This window comes from Haliotis rufescens, unplaced genomic scaffold (assembly GCF_023055435.1).
Source record: "Haliotis rufescens isolate VD_foot unplaced genomic scaffold, xgHalRufe1.0.p SCAF_10, whole genome shotgun sequence".
Taxonomy (NCBI): Eukaryota; Metazoa; Mollusca; class Gastropoda; order Lepetellida; family Haliotidae; genus Haliotis; species Haliotis rufescens.
The window spans coordinates 3,772,820-3,793,637 of NW_025963780.1; the positions used below are offsets into that span (position 1 = coordinate 3,772,820).

Here is a 20,818-nt window from a genome sequence, read left to right on the forward strand (position 1 = left end):
CGCAGACAGACCACGGAGTGGCAGACCAAAGGTCACGACCCAGCAGGATGACCGCTTTTTACGGGTACTTCATCTGAGGAACAGATTTCTTACTGTGACGTCATCAGCTGCCAACAGCTAAGGGCATCCGGTCAGCAGACAAACAGTGACCAGACGACAACGACATTAGTGTCTCCGGGCTTATCGCCCTTTTAAGGGCATGACCTTGACCCGTCAAGATCGACGTGCAAGATTGACGTGGTGCAGGCAAACTCAGCGATGGCAACAAAGGGAAAGGCGGCGAGTGCTGTTTAGTGACGAGAGCAGGTTCAAACTCTTCAAACCTGATGGGCGGACGTGAGTTTATCGACGACGTGGTGAACGTACGGCTCCTTGTTGTGTCCAGGAGGTGGAACCTTACGGGGGCTGAAGTGTGATGGTCTGGGGCGGCATTTGCGGGGACAAGAAGACGGAACTTGTCATCATGCATCGAAGGCAATCTGACAGCACAATGCTACATTGACAATATCTTACGGCCAGTGGTTCTTCCTTTCATCCAGCATCAACAACGGACGGTGTTCAAACAAGATAACGCCACACCCCCTAAAGCCCGTATTACTAGAGACTTCCTCAACGCCAACAACGTGACTGTCCTGCCGTGGCCAGCTCGATCACCAGATCTGTCACCCATAGAACATCTCTGGGACCAGCTGGGGCGTCGTCTTCGGAAACGTCAACATCCTCCCTTCACGAGACAAGCGTTGATCGTTGCCCTCCGTGAGGAATGGAATCGGATACCTGCAGTCGATGTGAGGACGCTTGTCTACTCAGTTCGACGCCGCATTCGAAGAGGCATTGCCGCTCATGGAGGTCATATCCCGTATTGAACGGTCTGGGCCGTCGTCACCTTAAAGTTGTAGCCAATGTTGTTGATCGAATACATGATGAATGACCCCTTGTCAAGAAATGTCCCTGTTGGAGGTCAAGGACTTTGTTGTTGAATTAGTAAATTCGCATTTTACTGTTCTGAATGATGAATTTCTACAATACAATTGTTATTGCTGCTTCAAATTGTGTTGGTCATATTTTATCCTAGAAATATCGTTGGTAACATTTCTTTTGGCCGTTTCATTTGGTTACTATCATCTCTACCGGGTATGTGTGGTATAATTGATTAGTGTCCTTCACTTGTACTCAGTTTCAGTTGATCGAGGTACCTCCGACCCCGCATCGGTTTATCAGTAACAACAGTCAATCTATATGTAAACTTAATTAATATTTAACAAGATGTCGGTTATACCGTACAAATATTTGGCGATAAACATTCTGCTTGAAGATCTGTACGAATATTTAAACAGAAACACTTACCTAAACAAACATACATATACCCAGTTACACCCAGGTACTTATCTATTATACATAATAATGAACTTTGCAAGGTTCTATATTTATTTCACATTTCTGGTACTCAACATTTTCTTGTATTTTATTATATTCGGGAATTGCGTATATTTATTTGAGATAAGTTAAGATCTAGATTCACGGAACGCTTAATGTTAATACAGGTAGTGGAATTCATCGGCTATAGCTGGCGACATACCCAGTTTACAGGTCCTAAATTATCTATCTATACCCAGCCAACGGCCAACTTCGACAGGTGGATTATGGTTACAGGTTCTATGTTTTAGAATAGGATAGGATAATAAATTTGTTTAGATAGGAGAAGAAAGTTTTCAAATGACGAGATATATTTTAAATATTTATAATAATACCCTTTTGAACTTCTCTCGACGTCAGATCTCCAATTTTGATAAAACTGATCTTTTAAGTTTTTTTTCTATCTGAGCAGTTGCCACTCGCTGGAAACGCTTTGTGGGTCATAAAATACATAGGACAGACCACACTTATTAAGTTTTTGCCTCACATTTCTTGTCCAGGAATTTTGTTCATTAATAGATAAAACGTGCAAATGAGCAAAATTATAAATAATTTGCGATAGTTTCGGTGCAGGTCCGGGTTTGCACAGCTTATGCCAAAAGTTAACTACCCGTTCAGCTGCATAAGTCGATAAAGGTATTCTACCTAGTTCTCCATAAACCATAAACTTTGGGGTCCCATTTCTAAGACCCCATGCTAGTTTAAGGAATTTAAGATGGGTCTTTTCAATTATGTTCATATTTTCGTATGCCCATTTTTAACAGCCATATGATAAATAAAATGTTGGTAGTGTCATTACATCAAAACCCTTAAGTAAACAATCCAAGGGAATGTTAAAATTTCTCGATTTTTTTTTAGAAGACAGAACATGGCTTTAGATGCACTCTCCGCTAAACATTTTATTGCTGGCTTGAAATTCTGTTTCTACTCAACATAACACCCATAGTACGTATACTTGTCTACGATATCATTTTCCGTATTCTCCAAATAAAAAGATAACCTACTGTTTTTGGACGGCCCGCTTCCAAAGATCAAAACTTTAATTTTTTTCAGGTTTACGTATAATTTCTGGATATTGCAATAACGTTTAAACGAATCCAACATGTATTCTGGAGGACAGTGTCATCACAGCATACAGAAGGTTAGGAAACAGATACATAAATGTAGGTCGTTCACATCGCCAATTGTCACACTCGTGCATCCGTAAGAGAAAAAGTATTGTAGATTCACCTGTAATTCGTCCGACTTTGTAATAAAATACAACTTTCACTTAGGCGAGTTAAATTGTGTATAAAAAGTTAAACTGACCAAATTACAAGAAGAGATTTTACTGAAGATATTAGTCAATCAGCATAAAAAGAGAAACAGTTACAATGAATTCCGATTACTAACATCATGTGCGTGTATTCATGAACAAATTAAATAATCGTTAACAAAATTTAAAAACCTATATACAATATCTACTCTTAAGGATCTCACGTAATTAGCAAGTTTCTGTATGTTCTAATAGCAACAGGGCATATACGTAAGGAAGGGAATATATGATGTCAACTTCTTTATTATCAAGAACACAATGTTTTTGGGTATATGCTTATTCACCTGATGAAGGAGTGCCATGAGGCAGAGACGGAGAGCATATATATGTACATGTACATGATGAAGGAGTGCCATGAGACAGAGACGGAGAGCATATATATGTACATGTACATGATGAAGGAGTGCCATGAGGCAGAGACGGAGAGTATATATATGTACATGTACATGATGAAGGAGTGCCATGAGACAGAGACGGAGAGCATATATATGTACATGATGAAGGAGTGCCATGAGACAGAGACGGAGAGCATATATATGTACATGTACATGATGAAGGAGTGCCATGAGGCAGAGACGGAGAGTATATATATGTACATGTACATGATGAAGGAGTGCCATGAGACAGAGACGGAGAGCATATATATGTACATGTACATGATGAAGGAGTGCCTTGAGACAGAGACGGAGAGCATATATAGGTACATGAAAGAGTGCCATGAGACAGAGACGGAGAGCATATATATGTACATGTACATGATGAAGGAGTGCCATGAGACAGAGACGGGGAGCATATATATGTACATGTACATGATGAAGGAGTGCCATGAGACAGAGAGGATATATATGTACATGTACATGATGAAGGAGTGCCATGAGGCAGAGACGGAGAGCATATATATGTACATGTACATGATGAAGGAGTGCCATGAGACAGAGAGGATATATATGTACATGTACATGATGAAGGAGTGCCATGAGGCAGAGACGGAGAGCATATATATGTACATGTACATGATGAAGGAGTGCCATCAGACAGAGACGGAGAGCATATATATGTACATGTACATGATGAAGGCGTTAGCATATACTCCGGGGTGAAATTGGGTTTAACGTCGTGTCCAAGATTATTGCACTTATATATCGACGTGCATGTACGTGTGTGTGGCTGCTTGCACTAGTCCGGACTGATGCCGATTTATAGTGCTGGCCCACTGATATACCATGCCACAGTTTAACATGAATACCCCACTCAGACACAGTATACCGACTCCGAGCCGACCAGTCCTTGTTTTAGCCCCTTAATGCCGAGCGCCAGACGGGTAACAACAAGTACCATCTTTTAACGTCTTTTGGTATGACGCGGTCGGGGATCGAACCCCGGACCTTCCGCTCTCCGGGCGGACGCTCTACCCCTAGACCACGGAGGCTGTCCATACGGATTAGACATTACAGCTGCTGTTTTTTCTGTACTGTTCCCGATTTCAAACCGAAATGGGAATGCATGTAAAAGTTGCAGTTGTATCACAATATTCACTCGTTTCCATCAAACGACGGAATATCCTATCACCCATTTTCGAACATCCCCGCACCCAAACATTATCGATGTACATGGTAAATACATTCAATTTAAGGTTCTACATTCCAAAACTGCTCAAAACCCCAGTGTACATGTTGTTGGAGCTTGTTCTCACCTGTGTCTGGGACCCGGTTACAAATGATTAGCGCACAATGTCTCCAGCACAATGAACATGCATGGTATGACGCGGCCGGGTATGGAACCTCGGACCTTCCGCTCTCCGGGCGGACGCTCTACCACTAGACCACGGAGGCTGTCCATACGGATTAGACTTTACAGCTGCTGTTTTTTCTGTACTGTTCCCGATTTCAAACCAAAAGGGGAATGCATGTAAAAGTTCAAATGTTCATATGAGGGAGGTGATGATGACTGCGTGACCACACTAATAAGGGCGTCCCTCCGTACATGTACATTGTATGTGTTTTTTAACCAAGTAAATGTACATGTACACACATCAACTGTTCTCAAACCAGTGTCAGAGTGGTTTTTATCAAACAACCACATAAGTATATCATACTAGTACCTATATGTATTCATGTAGATTTGTGGGGGCACGGGTGGCCCAGTCGTCTAAGGCGCCGCGCTTCGCTGTGCAGAGTTGCGTCCCTTAGGGAAGCCAGAAACCTGTAATTGTTGGTTCGAATCCCGGTTCGCCCCGATTATGTTTCTAGGTTTGTCAGCACCATACCCGTGCTCGTGGGTTTCACCGAAATGGTAAACGTCTGAGACCTGCATCACTTCGGGCTTTCCTCCCACATTAAGCTGACGCGCCGTGATATGACTGGAATACTGTTAAAAACGGCGTTAAACCCAACTCACTCACTCATGTAGATTTATACAAGACAAGAGACACAATGCAAGTTGATCATAATCAAATATCATGTCAACATTATTATAGGGATATTTTACAAACTGGTGTTCACATGTATTTATCAAATGTACCTGTTATCCGTTCACAGCGTTGCATCATAGTATGTATGGAGAGAACTGCCATGGCCCGCAACGCGTTGGTGGCGTTATAGTCACATAAAACTCCTATTTAGTTCCATAAAACTACAATTGTTTTCGCAGAAATCCGCGGATCATTCGCGAATTATTTGCAAATTATTCGCAAAATTATTCGATAATTATTTGCAACGCATCCGCGGAATATCCGCGGATTATTCTCAATTTTACTGCAGAACACGATAATAAACTTTTGCGTTTTAGTGTAAAAGGACAGCTTACGCGTACCACCCCACATGTTATCCCATGTCATCCTCCCACCGTCATCCCCAAGGCGGATGACGTCACAATCTATCTTTAGGTATATGACATCATTGCTATATTTAGACAGGGGAATGGAAGTCCATGACCTTCTAATCTTTATGTATAGAATCGTGGGCAGCTGTGTATAGAAACTGACATCATCGTACTGTGAGTGAGTGAGTATGGTTTTACGCCGCTTTTAGCAATATTCCAGCAATATCACGGCGGAGGACACCAGAAATGGGCTTAACACATTGTACCCATGTCGGGAATCGAAACCGGGTCTTCGGCGTGACGAGCGAACGCTTTAACCACTAGGCTACCCGACCGCCCCTCATCGTACTGTGAAATGATTGGTTGGTCAAATAAATTCTAAAAGACAAGCATAACAAAAGAATTGAATTAATATATACATTTTATTATCCCCGTACTTTGAAGTAGGCACATGTCGGGGACCCAACCTACGTCTACCTTTACAACATAAATATTTGATCATTATATATCATGTACATCAGATACATTTGTCCATGAATTACATTCCTGCGGCCAATGCAACCACTTGACAACATATTGTTTACTGGGGCCTTGCACAAAATAGTCTCCACTCTTCAAAAAGACGTTTGCTCTCACATCCATTTTTGCAGTCAAATTTGTAAAATATTCCCCGAATGCCTTCGCCACAATAACATTTTAATATGTAGTCGCTGTGGTAAAGGTAGAAGCAGTAGTGATCGTTGTGATATATGTAGTTGTACAGTTGACCCAAAATAATATGAATACCATAACCAATAAAATCGCTTAATAGATACGTTAAAACAACAACAGCTTAGCCGAGTAAGCATCAAAGGATACCTCCCTGGGACTTCGTGCGAAAAATTTTGGTCAAAAGGTTGGCGTACGCGTCCTATGAATACCCATACACACCCACCCAGCCTCAACCCCCAACCGACTCCCCGGCCCCTCCCAGCCATGTGGCAACAGCCTTACAGTAGGGTCAGGTCGAAGCGCAACAGACCACTCGTGACCAGGCCCAACGAGAACAGCGACCTTCGTTTCAGCTTCATCCACTCTTGGTCGTCAGGTCAGCAGGACAGCGTCTTGGAGATTGAGACTGCGTAGTATTCAGGCATATAGACCGTTCCGTGGAGTATGCCTGAGACGCCAACATCGACGTCACAGACAGATGGGCATGCACCGTACGTCAGTGGCAGGACAGGAACTGGCAAAGATTACTCTTTTCTGCTGAGAGCTTGATCAGGATGTTTCACATAGTATATCAGTGGGCTAGCACTATAAATCGGCATCAGTCCGGACTAGTACACACACACACACACACACACACACACACACACACACACACACACACACAGAGAGTTTATGCACGTCGCTATATAAGTGCAATAATCTTGGACGCGACGTTAGACCCCATTTGACATACGCGACATTGACTGATCTGTGTGATTCATAACTGGGCCCGTAACATCATTATCTCCGATAATTATTTGTTAAAACTCTGAACACACACGGCAAGGTGATGTACCTTAAAAAAATTAAATCATTTTGTTTTGAATAATTGCTTTGTGGTCTTTTACAGAAAATGCTTTGTTAATATCTTTAGTATCGATTCTTTCGCCCGTCTGTTTATCACAATTCACTAAGCATGTCGTATGTTAAATGCATCCCTCCTCTTTATAAAAAGGAGACACAAAGGGGGAGGATTCTAAAGAGAAGGCGGGAGAAAAAGATGCGGAGGAGTGGCGGAAGGAGAAAGAACAAAATATGCAAGTCATAGATGGATGTTACAATGTGTATTGACATACATGTACAATATTGATATTACGATGTATTGACCGCATTTATTGAACACATTCTCTACCACAAGATTATACATTATTGAATTTGTCTTTCACTGTGAACATATCATTATTTCACGGTACGAAAATGATTAAATCAACCTTATGATGGTTCTTTTAAAGTAACCGTATATCGTTATGACAACAAAGCAACTATTGCCAACGTGCCAAATAACGATCGAACACGTGAATAGATACAGTAAACAAAGGTTATAATGAACTCAAAGAGAGTAAAGTATATATACAGCAGGTATACAACAAATGGCCGGGACTAAAAAATAAGTTCGTTATATCGGTCAGATCGTTATAAGCGTGTTCGTTATAGACGTAGTTTGCTGTATATGAACGAAAAAAACACTCCTGGGTTTAACAGCCGAAGTTTATTCGCTGATACTACGAGAGCGGGGTTATACTGTTGGCGAAAAATGGCTTTGTGAATCAATGTCATCGTCCACATACTAACTTGGATTAATTGTAATCAGGCTTAAGGAACCGCAACAAACAGCAATAAAGTAATAGCGATAAAGTAATAGCAATAAAGTAATAGCAATAAAGTAATAGCAATAAAGTAATAGCGATAAAGTAATAGCAATAAAGTAACAGCAATAAAGTAATAGCAATAAAGTAATAGCGATAAAGTAATAGCAATAAAGTAATAGCGATAAAGTAACAGTAATAAAGTAACAGCAATAAAGTAATAGCAATAAAGTAATAGCAATAAAGTAATAGCGATAAAGTAATAGCAATAAAGTAATAGCAATAAAGTAATAGCAATAAAGTAATAGCGATAAAGTAATAGCAATAAAGTAATAGCAATAAAGTAATAGCAATAAAGTAACAGCAATAAAGTAACAGCAATAAAGTAATAGCAATAAAGTAATAGCAATAAAGTAATAGCGATAAAGTAATAGCAATAAAGTAATAGCAATAAAGTAACAGCAATAAAGTAATAGCAATAAAGTAATAGCAATAAAGTAATAGCAATAAAGTAATAGCGATAAAGTAATAGCAATAAAGTAATAGCAATAAAGTAATACCGATAAAGTAACAGCAATAAAGTAACAGCAATAAAGTAATAGCAATAAAGTAATAGCAATAAAGTAATAGCGATAAAGTAATAGCAATAAAGTAACAGCAATAAAGTAATAGCAATAAAGTAATAGCGATAAAGTAATAGCAATAAAGTAATAGCGATAAAGTAATAGCAATAAAGTAACAGCAATAAAGTAATAGCAATAAAGTAATAGCAATAAAGTAATAGCGATAAAGTAATAGCAATAAAGTAATAGCAATAAAGTAACAATATGATAACCAGATAGGAAATCCATCTGAAACGGATGCAATAAAACTTACCAATTATACCACGTTACAATTAATTGTACTTTAATAGCATTTGGAGTGTAGGGCAGAGTCCACTGCATGACTTATTGAAATCTCTACAGATTAAACTCGTGAATTGGCCACAGGAAAGCTTCGTATTCGTTTAGAGTGAGAGGCGAGAATATGAAAATTTGGTTTCAATTGATGGTGTTGAAAAAAGGGCATTAATAACTCTACGAGTTTAATAACTCTAATGCCGCTTTGTACGATAAGAAATATCCTGCATAGAAACTGTCAAATAAATCTTGATTTGCAAAAAAAATATAAGAAAAACAAAGGAAGGGAGGGTTGAATGGATAATAATTGATTAGAAACAATATTTTACTAATAGAAATTTTTCTTTTAAAACAGAAAATTTCAAATATTTTGTCCTTATTTCAATTATTTTCTCGAGGCTATGAAGATGTGCTCTAAGTACATAAGATGTGTTCTAAGTACATAAGATGTGCTCTAAGTACATAGGATGTGCTCTAAGTACATAAGATGTGCTCTAAGTACACAAGTATGGCGAAAATGCGTTTAATATCGTCCGTTCGTTCGTACGTACGGTATGGTATGTTATTTCCACTCAAGTTATGAACACAACAATACATTTTATGTTTATGATAATATTTAATCGATAAATAAACAAATTGAAACAGAAAATAAAAACGTGTACATACATTCATATGCAGTAGCCCTTTGGTTAAAGTGTTCGCTCGTCACGCCTGAGACCCGGTTCGGCTCTCAGCACGGGGACAAAAGTCCTTTTCCAGTGTTCCTCTTCGTGACCTCGCAGTAATATTATCAAAACGGCTCGGAACATAACCTAGTCACTGCACAATTATATTTAATGTCATTTATGTGAAAATATAATATCATCCAAGCCAACGGGTGATCGACTGTCCATCATTCAGGCATTCTGAGTTCTGGTATTGACAGTAAGTACACTAAATCAGAATAGCGCGAGTCTTCACGAATGAGTCCTCAGAATCTTGGGAAAAGATGGAAACTTGTGGATGCCGTCACGTTAATTACACAGGTATGTTATTCATGCCCACAATCGTTTTCAGGACATTCGTAGTTCTTGTACGATCATTGTCTTCAATCGTCTTCATGACTATCGAAATTCTAGTTGAGCGGTCTTCGGGATGCTAATAGTCTTGTTCAACGGTCTAAGGCGCCACACTCGTCTTGGGGATGCTGATAGTCTTGTTCAACGGTCTAAGGTGCCACGTCTCGGGAATGCTAGTAGTCGTGTTCAACAGTCTAAGGCACCACAATCGTCTTGGGGATGCTAGTAGTCGTGTTCAACAGTCTAAGGCACCACAATCGTCATGGGGATGCTAATAGTCTTGTTCAACGGTCTAGGGCGCCACAATCGTCATGGGGATGCTGGTAGTCTTGTTCAACGGTCTAGGGCGCCACAATCGTCATGGGGATGCTAATAGTCTTGTTCAACGGTCTAGGGCGCCACAATCGTCATGGGGATTCTAATAGTCTCGTTCAACGTATTAGGGCGCCACAATCGTCATGGGGATACAAGTAGTCTTGTTCAACGGTCTAAGGCTCCACAATCGTCTTGGGGATGCTAGTAGTCTTGTTCAACGGTCTAAGACAAAACAATCGTCTTGGGGATGCTAATAGTCTTGTACAACGGATTAGGGCGCCACAATCGTCATGGGGATACAAGTAGTCTTGTTCAACGGTCTAAGGCTCCACAATCGTCTTGGGGATGCTAGTAGTCTTGTTCAACGGTCTAAGACAAAACAATCGTCTTTGGGATGCTAATAGTCTTGTTCAACGGTCTAGGGCGCCACAATCGTCTTGGGGATGCTAGTAGTCTTGTTCAACGGTCTAAGACAAAACAATCGTCTTTGGGATGCTAATAGTCTTGTACAACGGATTAGGGCGCCACAATCGTCATGGGGATACAAGTAGTCTTGTTCAACGGTCTAAGGCGCCACAATCGTCTTGGGGATGCTAATTGTCTTGTTCAACAGTCTTGTTCAACAGTCTAGGGCGCCAGAGTTCGCCGTACCAAGATACTTTTCAAGGTGGGACTAAACCTCACTCACATGGCAGAGATGATACAACAAGCTAGACTTCCCATTTAAATAAACGTTGAAAATAATCCCCCCTCGAGTCCGCTGTCCACACACTGAGAGCATCATCCTTCACGAAGGATTGCAGGAAACACCATTCTTGGGCATAATAATATTCATAACTCTTGCACGTGAACGCCGTGTGCTGTATGCAGTATTGTTCACACTTTGATACCGAGTTAACATTGTAGTATGATTCGTTGTTGAGCAACCAGACCACGTATCCTTGAATTCTTCTGAAGGAATCAGAATATCCCGACAAATCTGAAAGAAAGATTAATTTCTTCATGAAATCAGAGGCAACATTCCTACTTAACAATCTTCTTATAACGAATAAATATTTTCATTCTCAATGAGCGTGATCACAGCTGGAAGTTAATGTGTCAGGTGAGTGAGTGAGTGAGTGAGTGAGTGTGTGAGTGAGTGAGTGAGTGAGTGAGTGAGTGAGTGAGTGAGTGAGTGAGTGAGTGAGTGAGGCGTGCGTGCATGAGTGCGTGCGTGCGTGAGTGCGTGAGTGAAATAACAAGTTAGGTGAAACCAACGAGCAAACCAAGAAACAAAATCAGGGCGAATCCCACGAGCCCACGATCATGCACAGCGATTTGTGGCGCAAAAACGACTTGAACACAGTGCCCCGGTGATTGATATAACATAACGGCATAACTAATGTCAACATGAATTTTATTAATATGACATGGTGTTGCCTACCTTGCGTTGTTGCTGGAGTGGTAGTTGTAGGGGATGTGGTTGTCGGAGTAGAAGTAGTTGTAGGGGTCGTCCTAGTTGTACTTGACGTTATAATCGAGGTCGGATTGGATGTCGTAGTATAAGTGGCAGAAATAGTAGAAGTAGTAGTAGTAGTAGTAGTTGTAGTAGCGGTGGCAGTAGTAGCTGATATCGTGGTTGTAGGTGGAGTGTTCGTGGTAGTAACAGTAGTAGCACCGTTCGCTGATGTTATAGTGGAGGTCGATGTGGGTGTAGTCGTTGTGGTTGTCGTGGCGGCAGCAGTAGTAGGTGCGGCAGTCCCTGCTGAGTCCGTTGTCGGAGATGCTGTACTTGTATTTGTTGCAATGTCAGGACGCAAGCAGACGAAACTTTTTGTTGCCGTGACGGGGATACAAACATCACCATATCGGCACGGGCTTGGTGTACAAGCGTGGTTCTGAAAGCAACACAACATTAACTGAGTCATCCCTGACTGACTGACTGACTGATTATTACACAAAACACTGCGTTAAACGCTGCACAGGTTTGGCTTAACAACGCTAAGAATTGGTTGAGTTCTGTTAGAAATTCAATGATCGTCTCATGATACTTGTTTGTTTGTTTGTTTGTTTGTATGTTGTTTCGAATTCTCAACGTCAAGCTTATACACTACTGCCTAAAAAATCATTCCGCTTACACGCGTTGAGAACGCGTGTAACACGCAGCACAAAATGGAGTTGAAGGGATCTTGGCTAACTTCAAAGACAGCTATCAGTTAAAATAGGGAACAATCAATCTGATCCTATGTCACTGGACAATGGCACACCACAAGCCAGCATTATAAGCCCAATCCTGTTTAACATCATGATCAATGATCAACTCTCCTACCCAAACTTCAAAATTCGCTGATAACGGAGCAATATGGGTAAATCACAGAGATATTTAAAAAATGCGAAAAAAAACTCCAGTCAGCCCTGGACGGAGTAGATCAATCGTGCAATAGATGGGGGTTCACCCTTACATTTGAATAGAACTGTGGGAGTTCTATTCAAACTCAGGGGGAAAGATGCTATGATACCCAATGTCTCCATAAAAGGCAAACCAATCAAATTCGAAAAATCCGCAGTATTTCTAGGGGTGATCCTTGATCAACACCTCACTTGGCGCAAACATATAGAATATTTGGAAAACAGATGTCAAAAAGACCTGAACGTATTATAGGCAATTTCAAGCACATCTTGGTTGTAAGGCATTTCACTCAGCATCAAATACTGCCTTGAGCCGCCTCGACAGAATACAATACAAAGCCCTAATGCTGGCCACAGGTGCAGCAACAGGCACTTCACTAGAAGCACTACAAGTAGAAACAGAAGAACTCCCATTGAAACTGAGAAGAGAGCAGGTAATATTATCGTTCTGGGGACGAACACCAAGCCCTTTGGTGAAAAAGATATGGCAATACAAAAACGAGATGAACCCCTAGTTCTGAAAAATCCCTCACTAAAGTCATCTGGGATATTATTACGAGCCACCAGAAAGTCACTACGAAGGATTACACCCTCCCTGACACTGCTTTAACATCAGAAGTCACTAGAAAAGAAAACCCAACCCTACTACGATCAGTAGCTATCACTCAAATTCAACCTATACGGGCAGCTGGGCCCGTATATACACTGATGGATCCAAAAGTCCTACCAACAACAGTGCTGGTTACGGAATCCATATCAACAGCTGCAAACCCAAACATATTCGGTTCGCCTGCCTGATGGTCAGTCATTATTCACTGCTGAATTGGAGGCAATTCATCATGCACTCAAACTCATACCGGAACTACCAGAAGCAAAGGCAGTCGTCCTATCAGACTTGTTAAGTGCACTACAAGCCATCACCGGCAGAAACTCAATGTCCAGACCAAACACAGTCAATAATATTCAATACGAATATACAAAACTATCGGACTGATGGAAACAGGTGGAGCTGTGTTTGATCCCCTCTCACATAGATATTCATGGAAATGATAAAGCAGGCACATTGGCGAAGCTAGCTCAAGACAAAACAGAGATACAGCCTATTCCGATTAGTAAACTAGAGATGAAAAGCAAAATCAAAGCCTCCATACCCGAAAGATGGCAAGCCCAGTGGGACGCAAGTAAGATCGGCAGATGGCGGTACAAAATTAAACCCAATCCAACAAAAGCCATACTCATACTCAAATGAAAGGAAAGTTGAAATTGCCATCTCACGCCTCAGACGATGACAAAAACACTATGACAAGGTTTGTCCATCTTGCAATCAACCTGAATCCATTGCTCACTTGTTACTGTAACGTCAAGACCACGCCCCAGCCCGGACTTGGTTAAAACAAGAATTGCAGTTAGATCCGCTATCTGTCGTAGATCTCCTAAAGCCAAGGGATGCATTAGCGAAGGCCAAACTAACTCTATTTCTGAAAGATGGACAGCTACTCTAACGTATATAAACAGAGCAGCCAAATATAAGAATGAAATTATATCAATATACGAAAATAGAAATCATATCAATACAAAAACAGAAATCCTGTGAATACCAAACTCACAATAGATATGTGTACCCTAGTCACACACAGGAGTCCCAAAGAGGGACAGGTCAGCCGAAATTGCTTAGGCAGAAGGCGACCTCTTAAACACTTAAAGCAATAACATCTCTGAATATCACTCTCAACTATGGCTGACTTTCTAAAGAAGGGTATAGAAGTTCAAACATTAGACCATGGTACATGTACTTTGGACGAGGGCTACGATAGTGGACGTAGATCCACGTACCAGACACGCTTTTTCATCAGTTACAATGGTTGCGCATCTCAGTGGAATCGTTGGATAAAGATAGGTAGGTGATTACTTCTGGTTGGTTGGTTGGTTTGTTGTTTAACGCCGCACTCAGCAATATTCCAGCTATATGACGGCGGTCTGTAAAATAATCGAGTCTGGACCAGACAATCCAGTGATTGATATCATGAGCATCGATCCACGCATTTGGGATCGATGGCATGCATCAACCAAGTCAGCGAGCCTGACAACCCGATCCCGTTAGTCGCCTTTTACGACAAGCATAGTCACCTTTTACGGCAAGCATGGGTTGGTGAAGACATATTCTACCCCGGAATCTTCACGGGTCGATTGCTTCTGGAAGAATGCGTTTAGTAAAGCATTTCCAATTTATACTTTTCATAACATATATGGCATCATATGTAGGATTCATTATGTTTTAGTCGATTGTGTTAGTAATAGTATGAACTATGTTGACGCATTACCAATACAACATTCGCAGCACCATGGGGGTGTACATAAAATATACTCCTGACCTGAAAGTGTGTAGGTTCAACTGTACAAGACTCATGTTTGCCATAGGGCATGCGTAGATGGAACCCTTTGAGCATCTGATATAGATGTAAACCAGATCCAGTGCGATTCCCAAGAGCTTCAGAGTCCATCGACAATCTTATCGAAATAAACGGGATAATACTAAAACGGCAAACCCCTACCTCTCCCAATTAAGGGTGCACGGGTGACCCAGTCGTCTAAGGCGCCGCGTTCGCTGTTCAGAGTGATTGTGGGTTCGAATCCCGGTTCGCCCCAATAATGTTTCTAGGTTTGTCAGCACCATACCCGTGCTCGTGGGTTTCATCGGAGTGGTAAAGTCTAAGACCTGCATCACTTCGGGCTTTCCTCCCACATTAAGCTAACACGCCGCGATATAACTGGGATACTGTTAAAAGCGGCGTTAAACCATCGCCTGAAGACGCAATGGTCGTATAAAAAAAGATGGATCTATTTGGCCACAACTGTACTCATTGCCTCTTAAGACAAACATGGGTTACTGAAGACCTACTCTACCCCGGATCTTCACGTCTCCCGGATCAGTACAGCGGCTTCTGAGTTGGAATAAATCACATTTTATTCAGTTTATTATTAGCAAGCAAACCGAATATATTTGTAGGTAATTTAAAAGCTGCAAATGTTTGAGAGAAAAAACAGGTAAGAAAAAAAAATGACATAAAATCAAGTTTTCATTGTCCATCACACGTGTTAACTACGTTTTTAGCGCTGCGCATGCCGGGGAGTCACCCATGTTAAAGATCACGTTAATAACACGATTTCAGTGACAGAAAAAAACATTCATTAACCCAGTCCCGGCCAGGAATAAACACGAACCGATTATAAATATAGATATGTAAATATAAACCCATGTGAACGCGGCGAGTGTTGGCTCACGTCATGTTCAATTACATGACTACCTAGTCCGGGTATTGTAGTAAAAAATCGCTTTATCGTATTGACGTATTTCCTAAATACAATATCCAGAGCGCATGAGTGACCCATTCGTTCAAGGCGCTTGCGTGATATACACAGTGACCGCAACAAGTGGCCCACATTTGTAAATCGGGTAGCTTCATTGCATGCAATGCAGGAGTTTTATTGCATCAGATTATATTCTCGTGTTGCTATGACGATGGAAAATGCCATATGGTCTCTGAATAAGTTGACTGAAAAAAGTGTACGAATTCTGTCCTGTGGAATTCCTTAACCTTCTGGATGCCGAGTTGTTGTTTTTCTGACGCACATTTTGCTAAGATCGGAAAAGTGAAGGTTGTGAGAGAATTGCGTTCACGCGGCACTGCATCTACCTCTGGCTATAAAATTAAGCAGAGGTGGAGAATATTAAATTCCCTGTTTGAGGGTGTAAAGGTAACTGCAAATATTAAACCGGTTTAAAAAAAATACACTTCTAAGTGTTTTCCGACAATTTATTCTGCATTGAAAAAAAAAGTAAATTTCTCCGCTTTTTATCGTACACCGATAAAAGTACTGTGCGACGATTTACCTAATTTATTTTCAGGGGTCATTTTGAGTACTTATGCTTGGCCTAAAATGCCAGTGGATGATATCACAGAACAGGGAATTTCCCGCCTTATTCAAAACTGTGAAGTGTATTTGTGTTGGTGATGTATTTTGAATTTTATTAGACTTCAAAGTGAGGGTTGTAGAGGAGGGACATATATGTCCCTCAGGCATCCAGGGGGTTAGGAACGTTTAAACGTGCACGCGTGTGTGTGTGGTTGCTTGTACTGGTGCGGACTAATGCCGGTTTTATAGTGCTCGCCTTTTGAGACATCATACCGCAATTTCACGTGAATATTCCACTCGGACACAGTATAGACTCCGAGCCGACCAGTTCTTATTCACCCCCTTCCGCCAGGCAGGGTAAAAACAAGTAACTGCACAATCTCTTAACCTAGTTTAGCATGCTGAGGCTGGGGATCGAACCACCGACCTTCCGCTCTCCGTGCTGACGCTCTATCCACTAGACCACGGAATACGCCTCCAGGATCAGTACAAACACGCAATGACCAAGATGCACTAGGAGGCACACGTGGCTCAGTCATGGAGGCGCCGCAATTAGCTGTGCAGAGTTTCTCTTAATTCAACATTTAAAGCCTCTTTTATGAGAGGAGATGATGTTGGTGTGAGGAAAACGACATGTGAATATATATAAATTAATACTTCGTTTGAAGGGTATTGTCAGTGTTTCCACTGTGCATATTTGATACCTTCTCAAAACACTGGATTCTTTAAATGCTGTTTCACTCATGTTCTACACTCCACGTTCGTTCGGAAATAACCATTCTATACATGTGTTTGCAATGAAGCGCTTCCCCGTGAAGATCCGGATTAAATTTGGTATTTAGCAACCTATGCTTGTCGTCAGAGGAGACTAACGGGATCTGGTGGTCAGGCTCGCTGGCAATTGTGCAGATCGATGCTCATGATATCGATCACTGGATTGTTTGGTCCCATTATTTAAAGACCGCCGTCATATAGTTGGAATATTGCTGTGTGCGGCGTTAAACAACAAACAATAAAGATGCCAAGCTAGACTACCAGTAGTTGTCGGTTCCAGACAAAATTCAGCGTCGTCAAGTCTGCGAGTAACGTAACTCATTTGCATATGGGCCAATGCCCCCTTCATGCAATATACAATTGCATTATTCAACAATGACAAACAGCATGTTTATCTCCCACTTGACTCACTAACCCATGGGGGGCGGTGGGGTAGCCCAGTTGTTAAAGCGTTCGCCGAAGACCCAGGTTCGATTCCCCACTTGGGTACAATGTGTGAAGCCTATTTCTGGTGTCCCCCTACCCCACCCCACCCCACCCTCGTGATATTGCTGGAATTTTGCTAAAGGCGGCGTAAAACCATACTCACTCACTACCTCATGAGGCGAGGGGGTCAGTTCTGCAGAGCAGAAACATATGATCGTGGATCCGAATCTCAGAAACTCTCTGATAATGTTTCTAGGTTTGTCAGCGACAAAATAACCCAGGGGTCAGTGTCAGTCATATGTTGGGGCACGGGTGGTCCCGCTGCCGTGTCAGGCGCCACGATAAGAGTTGATTCTCGTTGGCGTGCCAGAAACCTATGATTGTGGGTTTGAATCCCGGATTCACCCTGATTTTATAACTGGGTTTGTGTGGTCCAGCTGTGCTCGTGGCTGCTACCAAAGTGGTCAACGACTTATACCTGCATCACTTTGGGCTTGACTCCCACATCATATTGACACGTCATTGTATTAAGTCTTTGAATGGCATTTAGAAGTGAAACACAGAAAACAAAATGTGGACACAACAATGGAAGCCAACAGATAATTGCCACTGATGGGTGCTTAGCAAAAGACAATAGATGCCAACACTTTACGGTAATTAGCGCTGGTGGTTATGGACAACTCGACGTCAGCCCTTTAATTATCATTGAATGGTAATGGGCAATTGACAGTGGGCAAACGGGAGGCCGGGAGTACTTACCAGCTTCCAGTTGTCCATAATCATCAGTGCTAATTACTTTAAAGTGTTACTTCTATTGTCTGTTTCTAATCGCCCATCAGCGACAATTATCTGTTGGCTTCCCTTGTTAAGTTTCCACCTTTTGTTATCTTATTACTTTTGTTGTCCTTACATGTACATATATGTGCTCTCTGCCTCATAGCATTCATTCACCTGATCAAGGAGTAAGCATGTACACCGAAACGTCGTCTCTCGTCATAAAAAAGAAGTTGATATCCATAAAAAAATGCTCTTCCTTATGACATTGTAATATTGAAATGTTCAATGACTGTTCAATGGGGCGTTAAACCAATCAACACACACAGATCCGTGAAGATCCGGGGTAGAATAGGTCTTCAGCAATCCATGCTTGCCGTAAGAGGCGACTATGTTTGACGTCAGAGGCGACGAACGGGATCGGGTGGTCAGACTCGCTGACTTGGTTGATGCATGTCATCATATCCCAATTACGTGGATCGATGATCATGATGTCAATCACTGGATTGTCTGTTTCAAACTCGATTATTTAAAGACCGCCGTCATATAGCTGGAATATTGCTGAGGGCGGCGTTTAACCAACCTATGTTAGACGTATTTAGACAAGAAGCAGAACATGGATGTCTTCAGTGCAGCATATGTTTCTCCGATCATTCATGAAGCCTAATACAACACAGCGAATTCAATGAAGACCACCGCTGATAAAACAACCAACCAACCAAATCTAATTCTTTAACTACATACATTGCAATAAACCTTAACTACACACACCTCTATACCCATATAGCTCTTAATACGTTTCCCGGATCATTCATGAAGCAAAACACAACACGGCAAATTTGATGAAGAAATAATGATGAAGATAAAACTGTGATCTCCCATCCCTTACATTTCTGATGTAATATTTGTCAGATAATATCATGTACTTGTTTACTAACAGGACTGGATTATTTACAGATCGCCATCATATAGATAGAATATTGTTGAGTGCGGCGTTGAACAACAAACAAACAAAACTTGGTTAGACGTATTTAGACAAGAAGTAGAATATGGAGGTCTTCAGTGCAACATACGTTTCCCCGATAATTCATGAAGCACAACACAACACGGCAAATTTAATTAAGACCACCGCTTGATAACGGTGTTAGAACCTACACCGAAACGTCGCTCTTAATTGTAATAAAGAAGTTGTTCATCAATAAATTCTTATCCTTGCTTAATAAACAAACAAACAAACCCGGACGGGACCAATGGGGGCTACATAAAATATGATGGAGTGAAATATACTCATCAAATGGCATACCTGGATGTTGGGGCTCAGTGCAGGGACGTACACGTCTCCCGTGGACGGCATCAGAGGGGCTCCAGGACCGACGTCTTCCGAGTTCAGTTGACAAAACCTTGTCTTCATGTTCCAATTTACAGACAAACATTTCGGCGAGTACAGACAAACTCTGTGACAATGTTCGAGCGTTTTAACTTTTAACAAGTCATAACCATGACCCTGGAGAATGTTGTCATATGAACCACCCACAATCAGGATAGTGGTGGGGTTGATGCCGTTACAGATGACGACGATACACAGGAACAGAATCCCGCGGGACGTTGTCAACTCCATCGTCGACAGCCAACTCAGGCGTCTGAATCTGCCAACAGCACTTTAGCACTTCACTCACTGAACAGCGCGCGTGTTAATAGGCGCTTCGTGATAATCATGCGCATGCGCATTAAGAAGTGATTATGTAAGCCAGCGGAAGGCGGAACGTGCAATGGACAAATCGGGAAAGGCGTTCCTATATATTTACATCTCAACAGACCAATAGAGCTAAACAGGACCCATACACCATTAACTCAACGCAGATGCGCGTTAATGATTTTCACTTTTTTTCACGTTGTGATCGTACACTTTGATGGAAGTGTTTGCCGACAATGCTGCAACCGCTCCTTGAACTTATAAAAAGACATTGCCTTGTTGGGTGATGACAGTAATGCATTGATAAAAGATATTTAAACGAACCATAATTGTGTTATTTAGATACATTGGCGTATTAGCTACTGTGTGGACAACAACAGTTTGCTTGCCAGATCGGAACAATACTGTTTGATGATTGTTAAAATTGAAAGGGACATTGATTGATAAGACCACGTCGTCATATTATTAGACTATTACTTTGTGCGGCGTTAAATACCAAATACACACGATGACAAGCGAGATCTCTTTCATAGAGCGTTCTGAGAAGTTGAATTTGTCAATACAACGAAGGTCGGAAGGATCTAGGATCCGGGATCCGGCAGCAGTTGGGTGGGCGGTCAGTTTAATCAATCAAAGTTGGGGGCATGGTGGTAGATGTTCTGAATAATATTTCCATTTTATGGTAGACA

At 41.5% G+C, this 20,818-nt stretch overlaps 1 protein-coding gene across 1 annotated transcript; it reads right to left on the reverse strand.

Moving 5' to 3' along the window:
* Nucleotides 1-9,263: 9,263 nt before the first annotated feature.
* LOC124121206 (mucin-2-like) lies at nucleotides 9,264-20,116 on the reverse strand. Its single transcript, XM_046484206.2, has 3 exons — nucleotides 19,740-20,116; nucleotides 11,583-12,036; nucleotides 9,264-11,138 (listed from the first exon to the last, which is right to left on the reverse strand). Exons 1-3 carry the CDS (start codon nucleotides 20,052-20,054, stop codon nucleotides 10,870-10,872), a joined length of 1,038 nt encoding a protein of 345 aa, XP_046340162.2. The 5' UTR covers nucleotides 20,055-20,116; the 3' UTR covers nucleotides 9,264-10,869.
* Nucleotides 20,117-20,818: the final 702 nt, after the last annotated feature.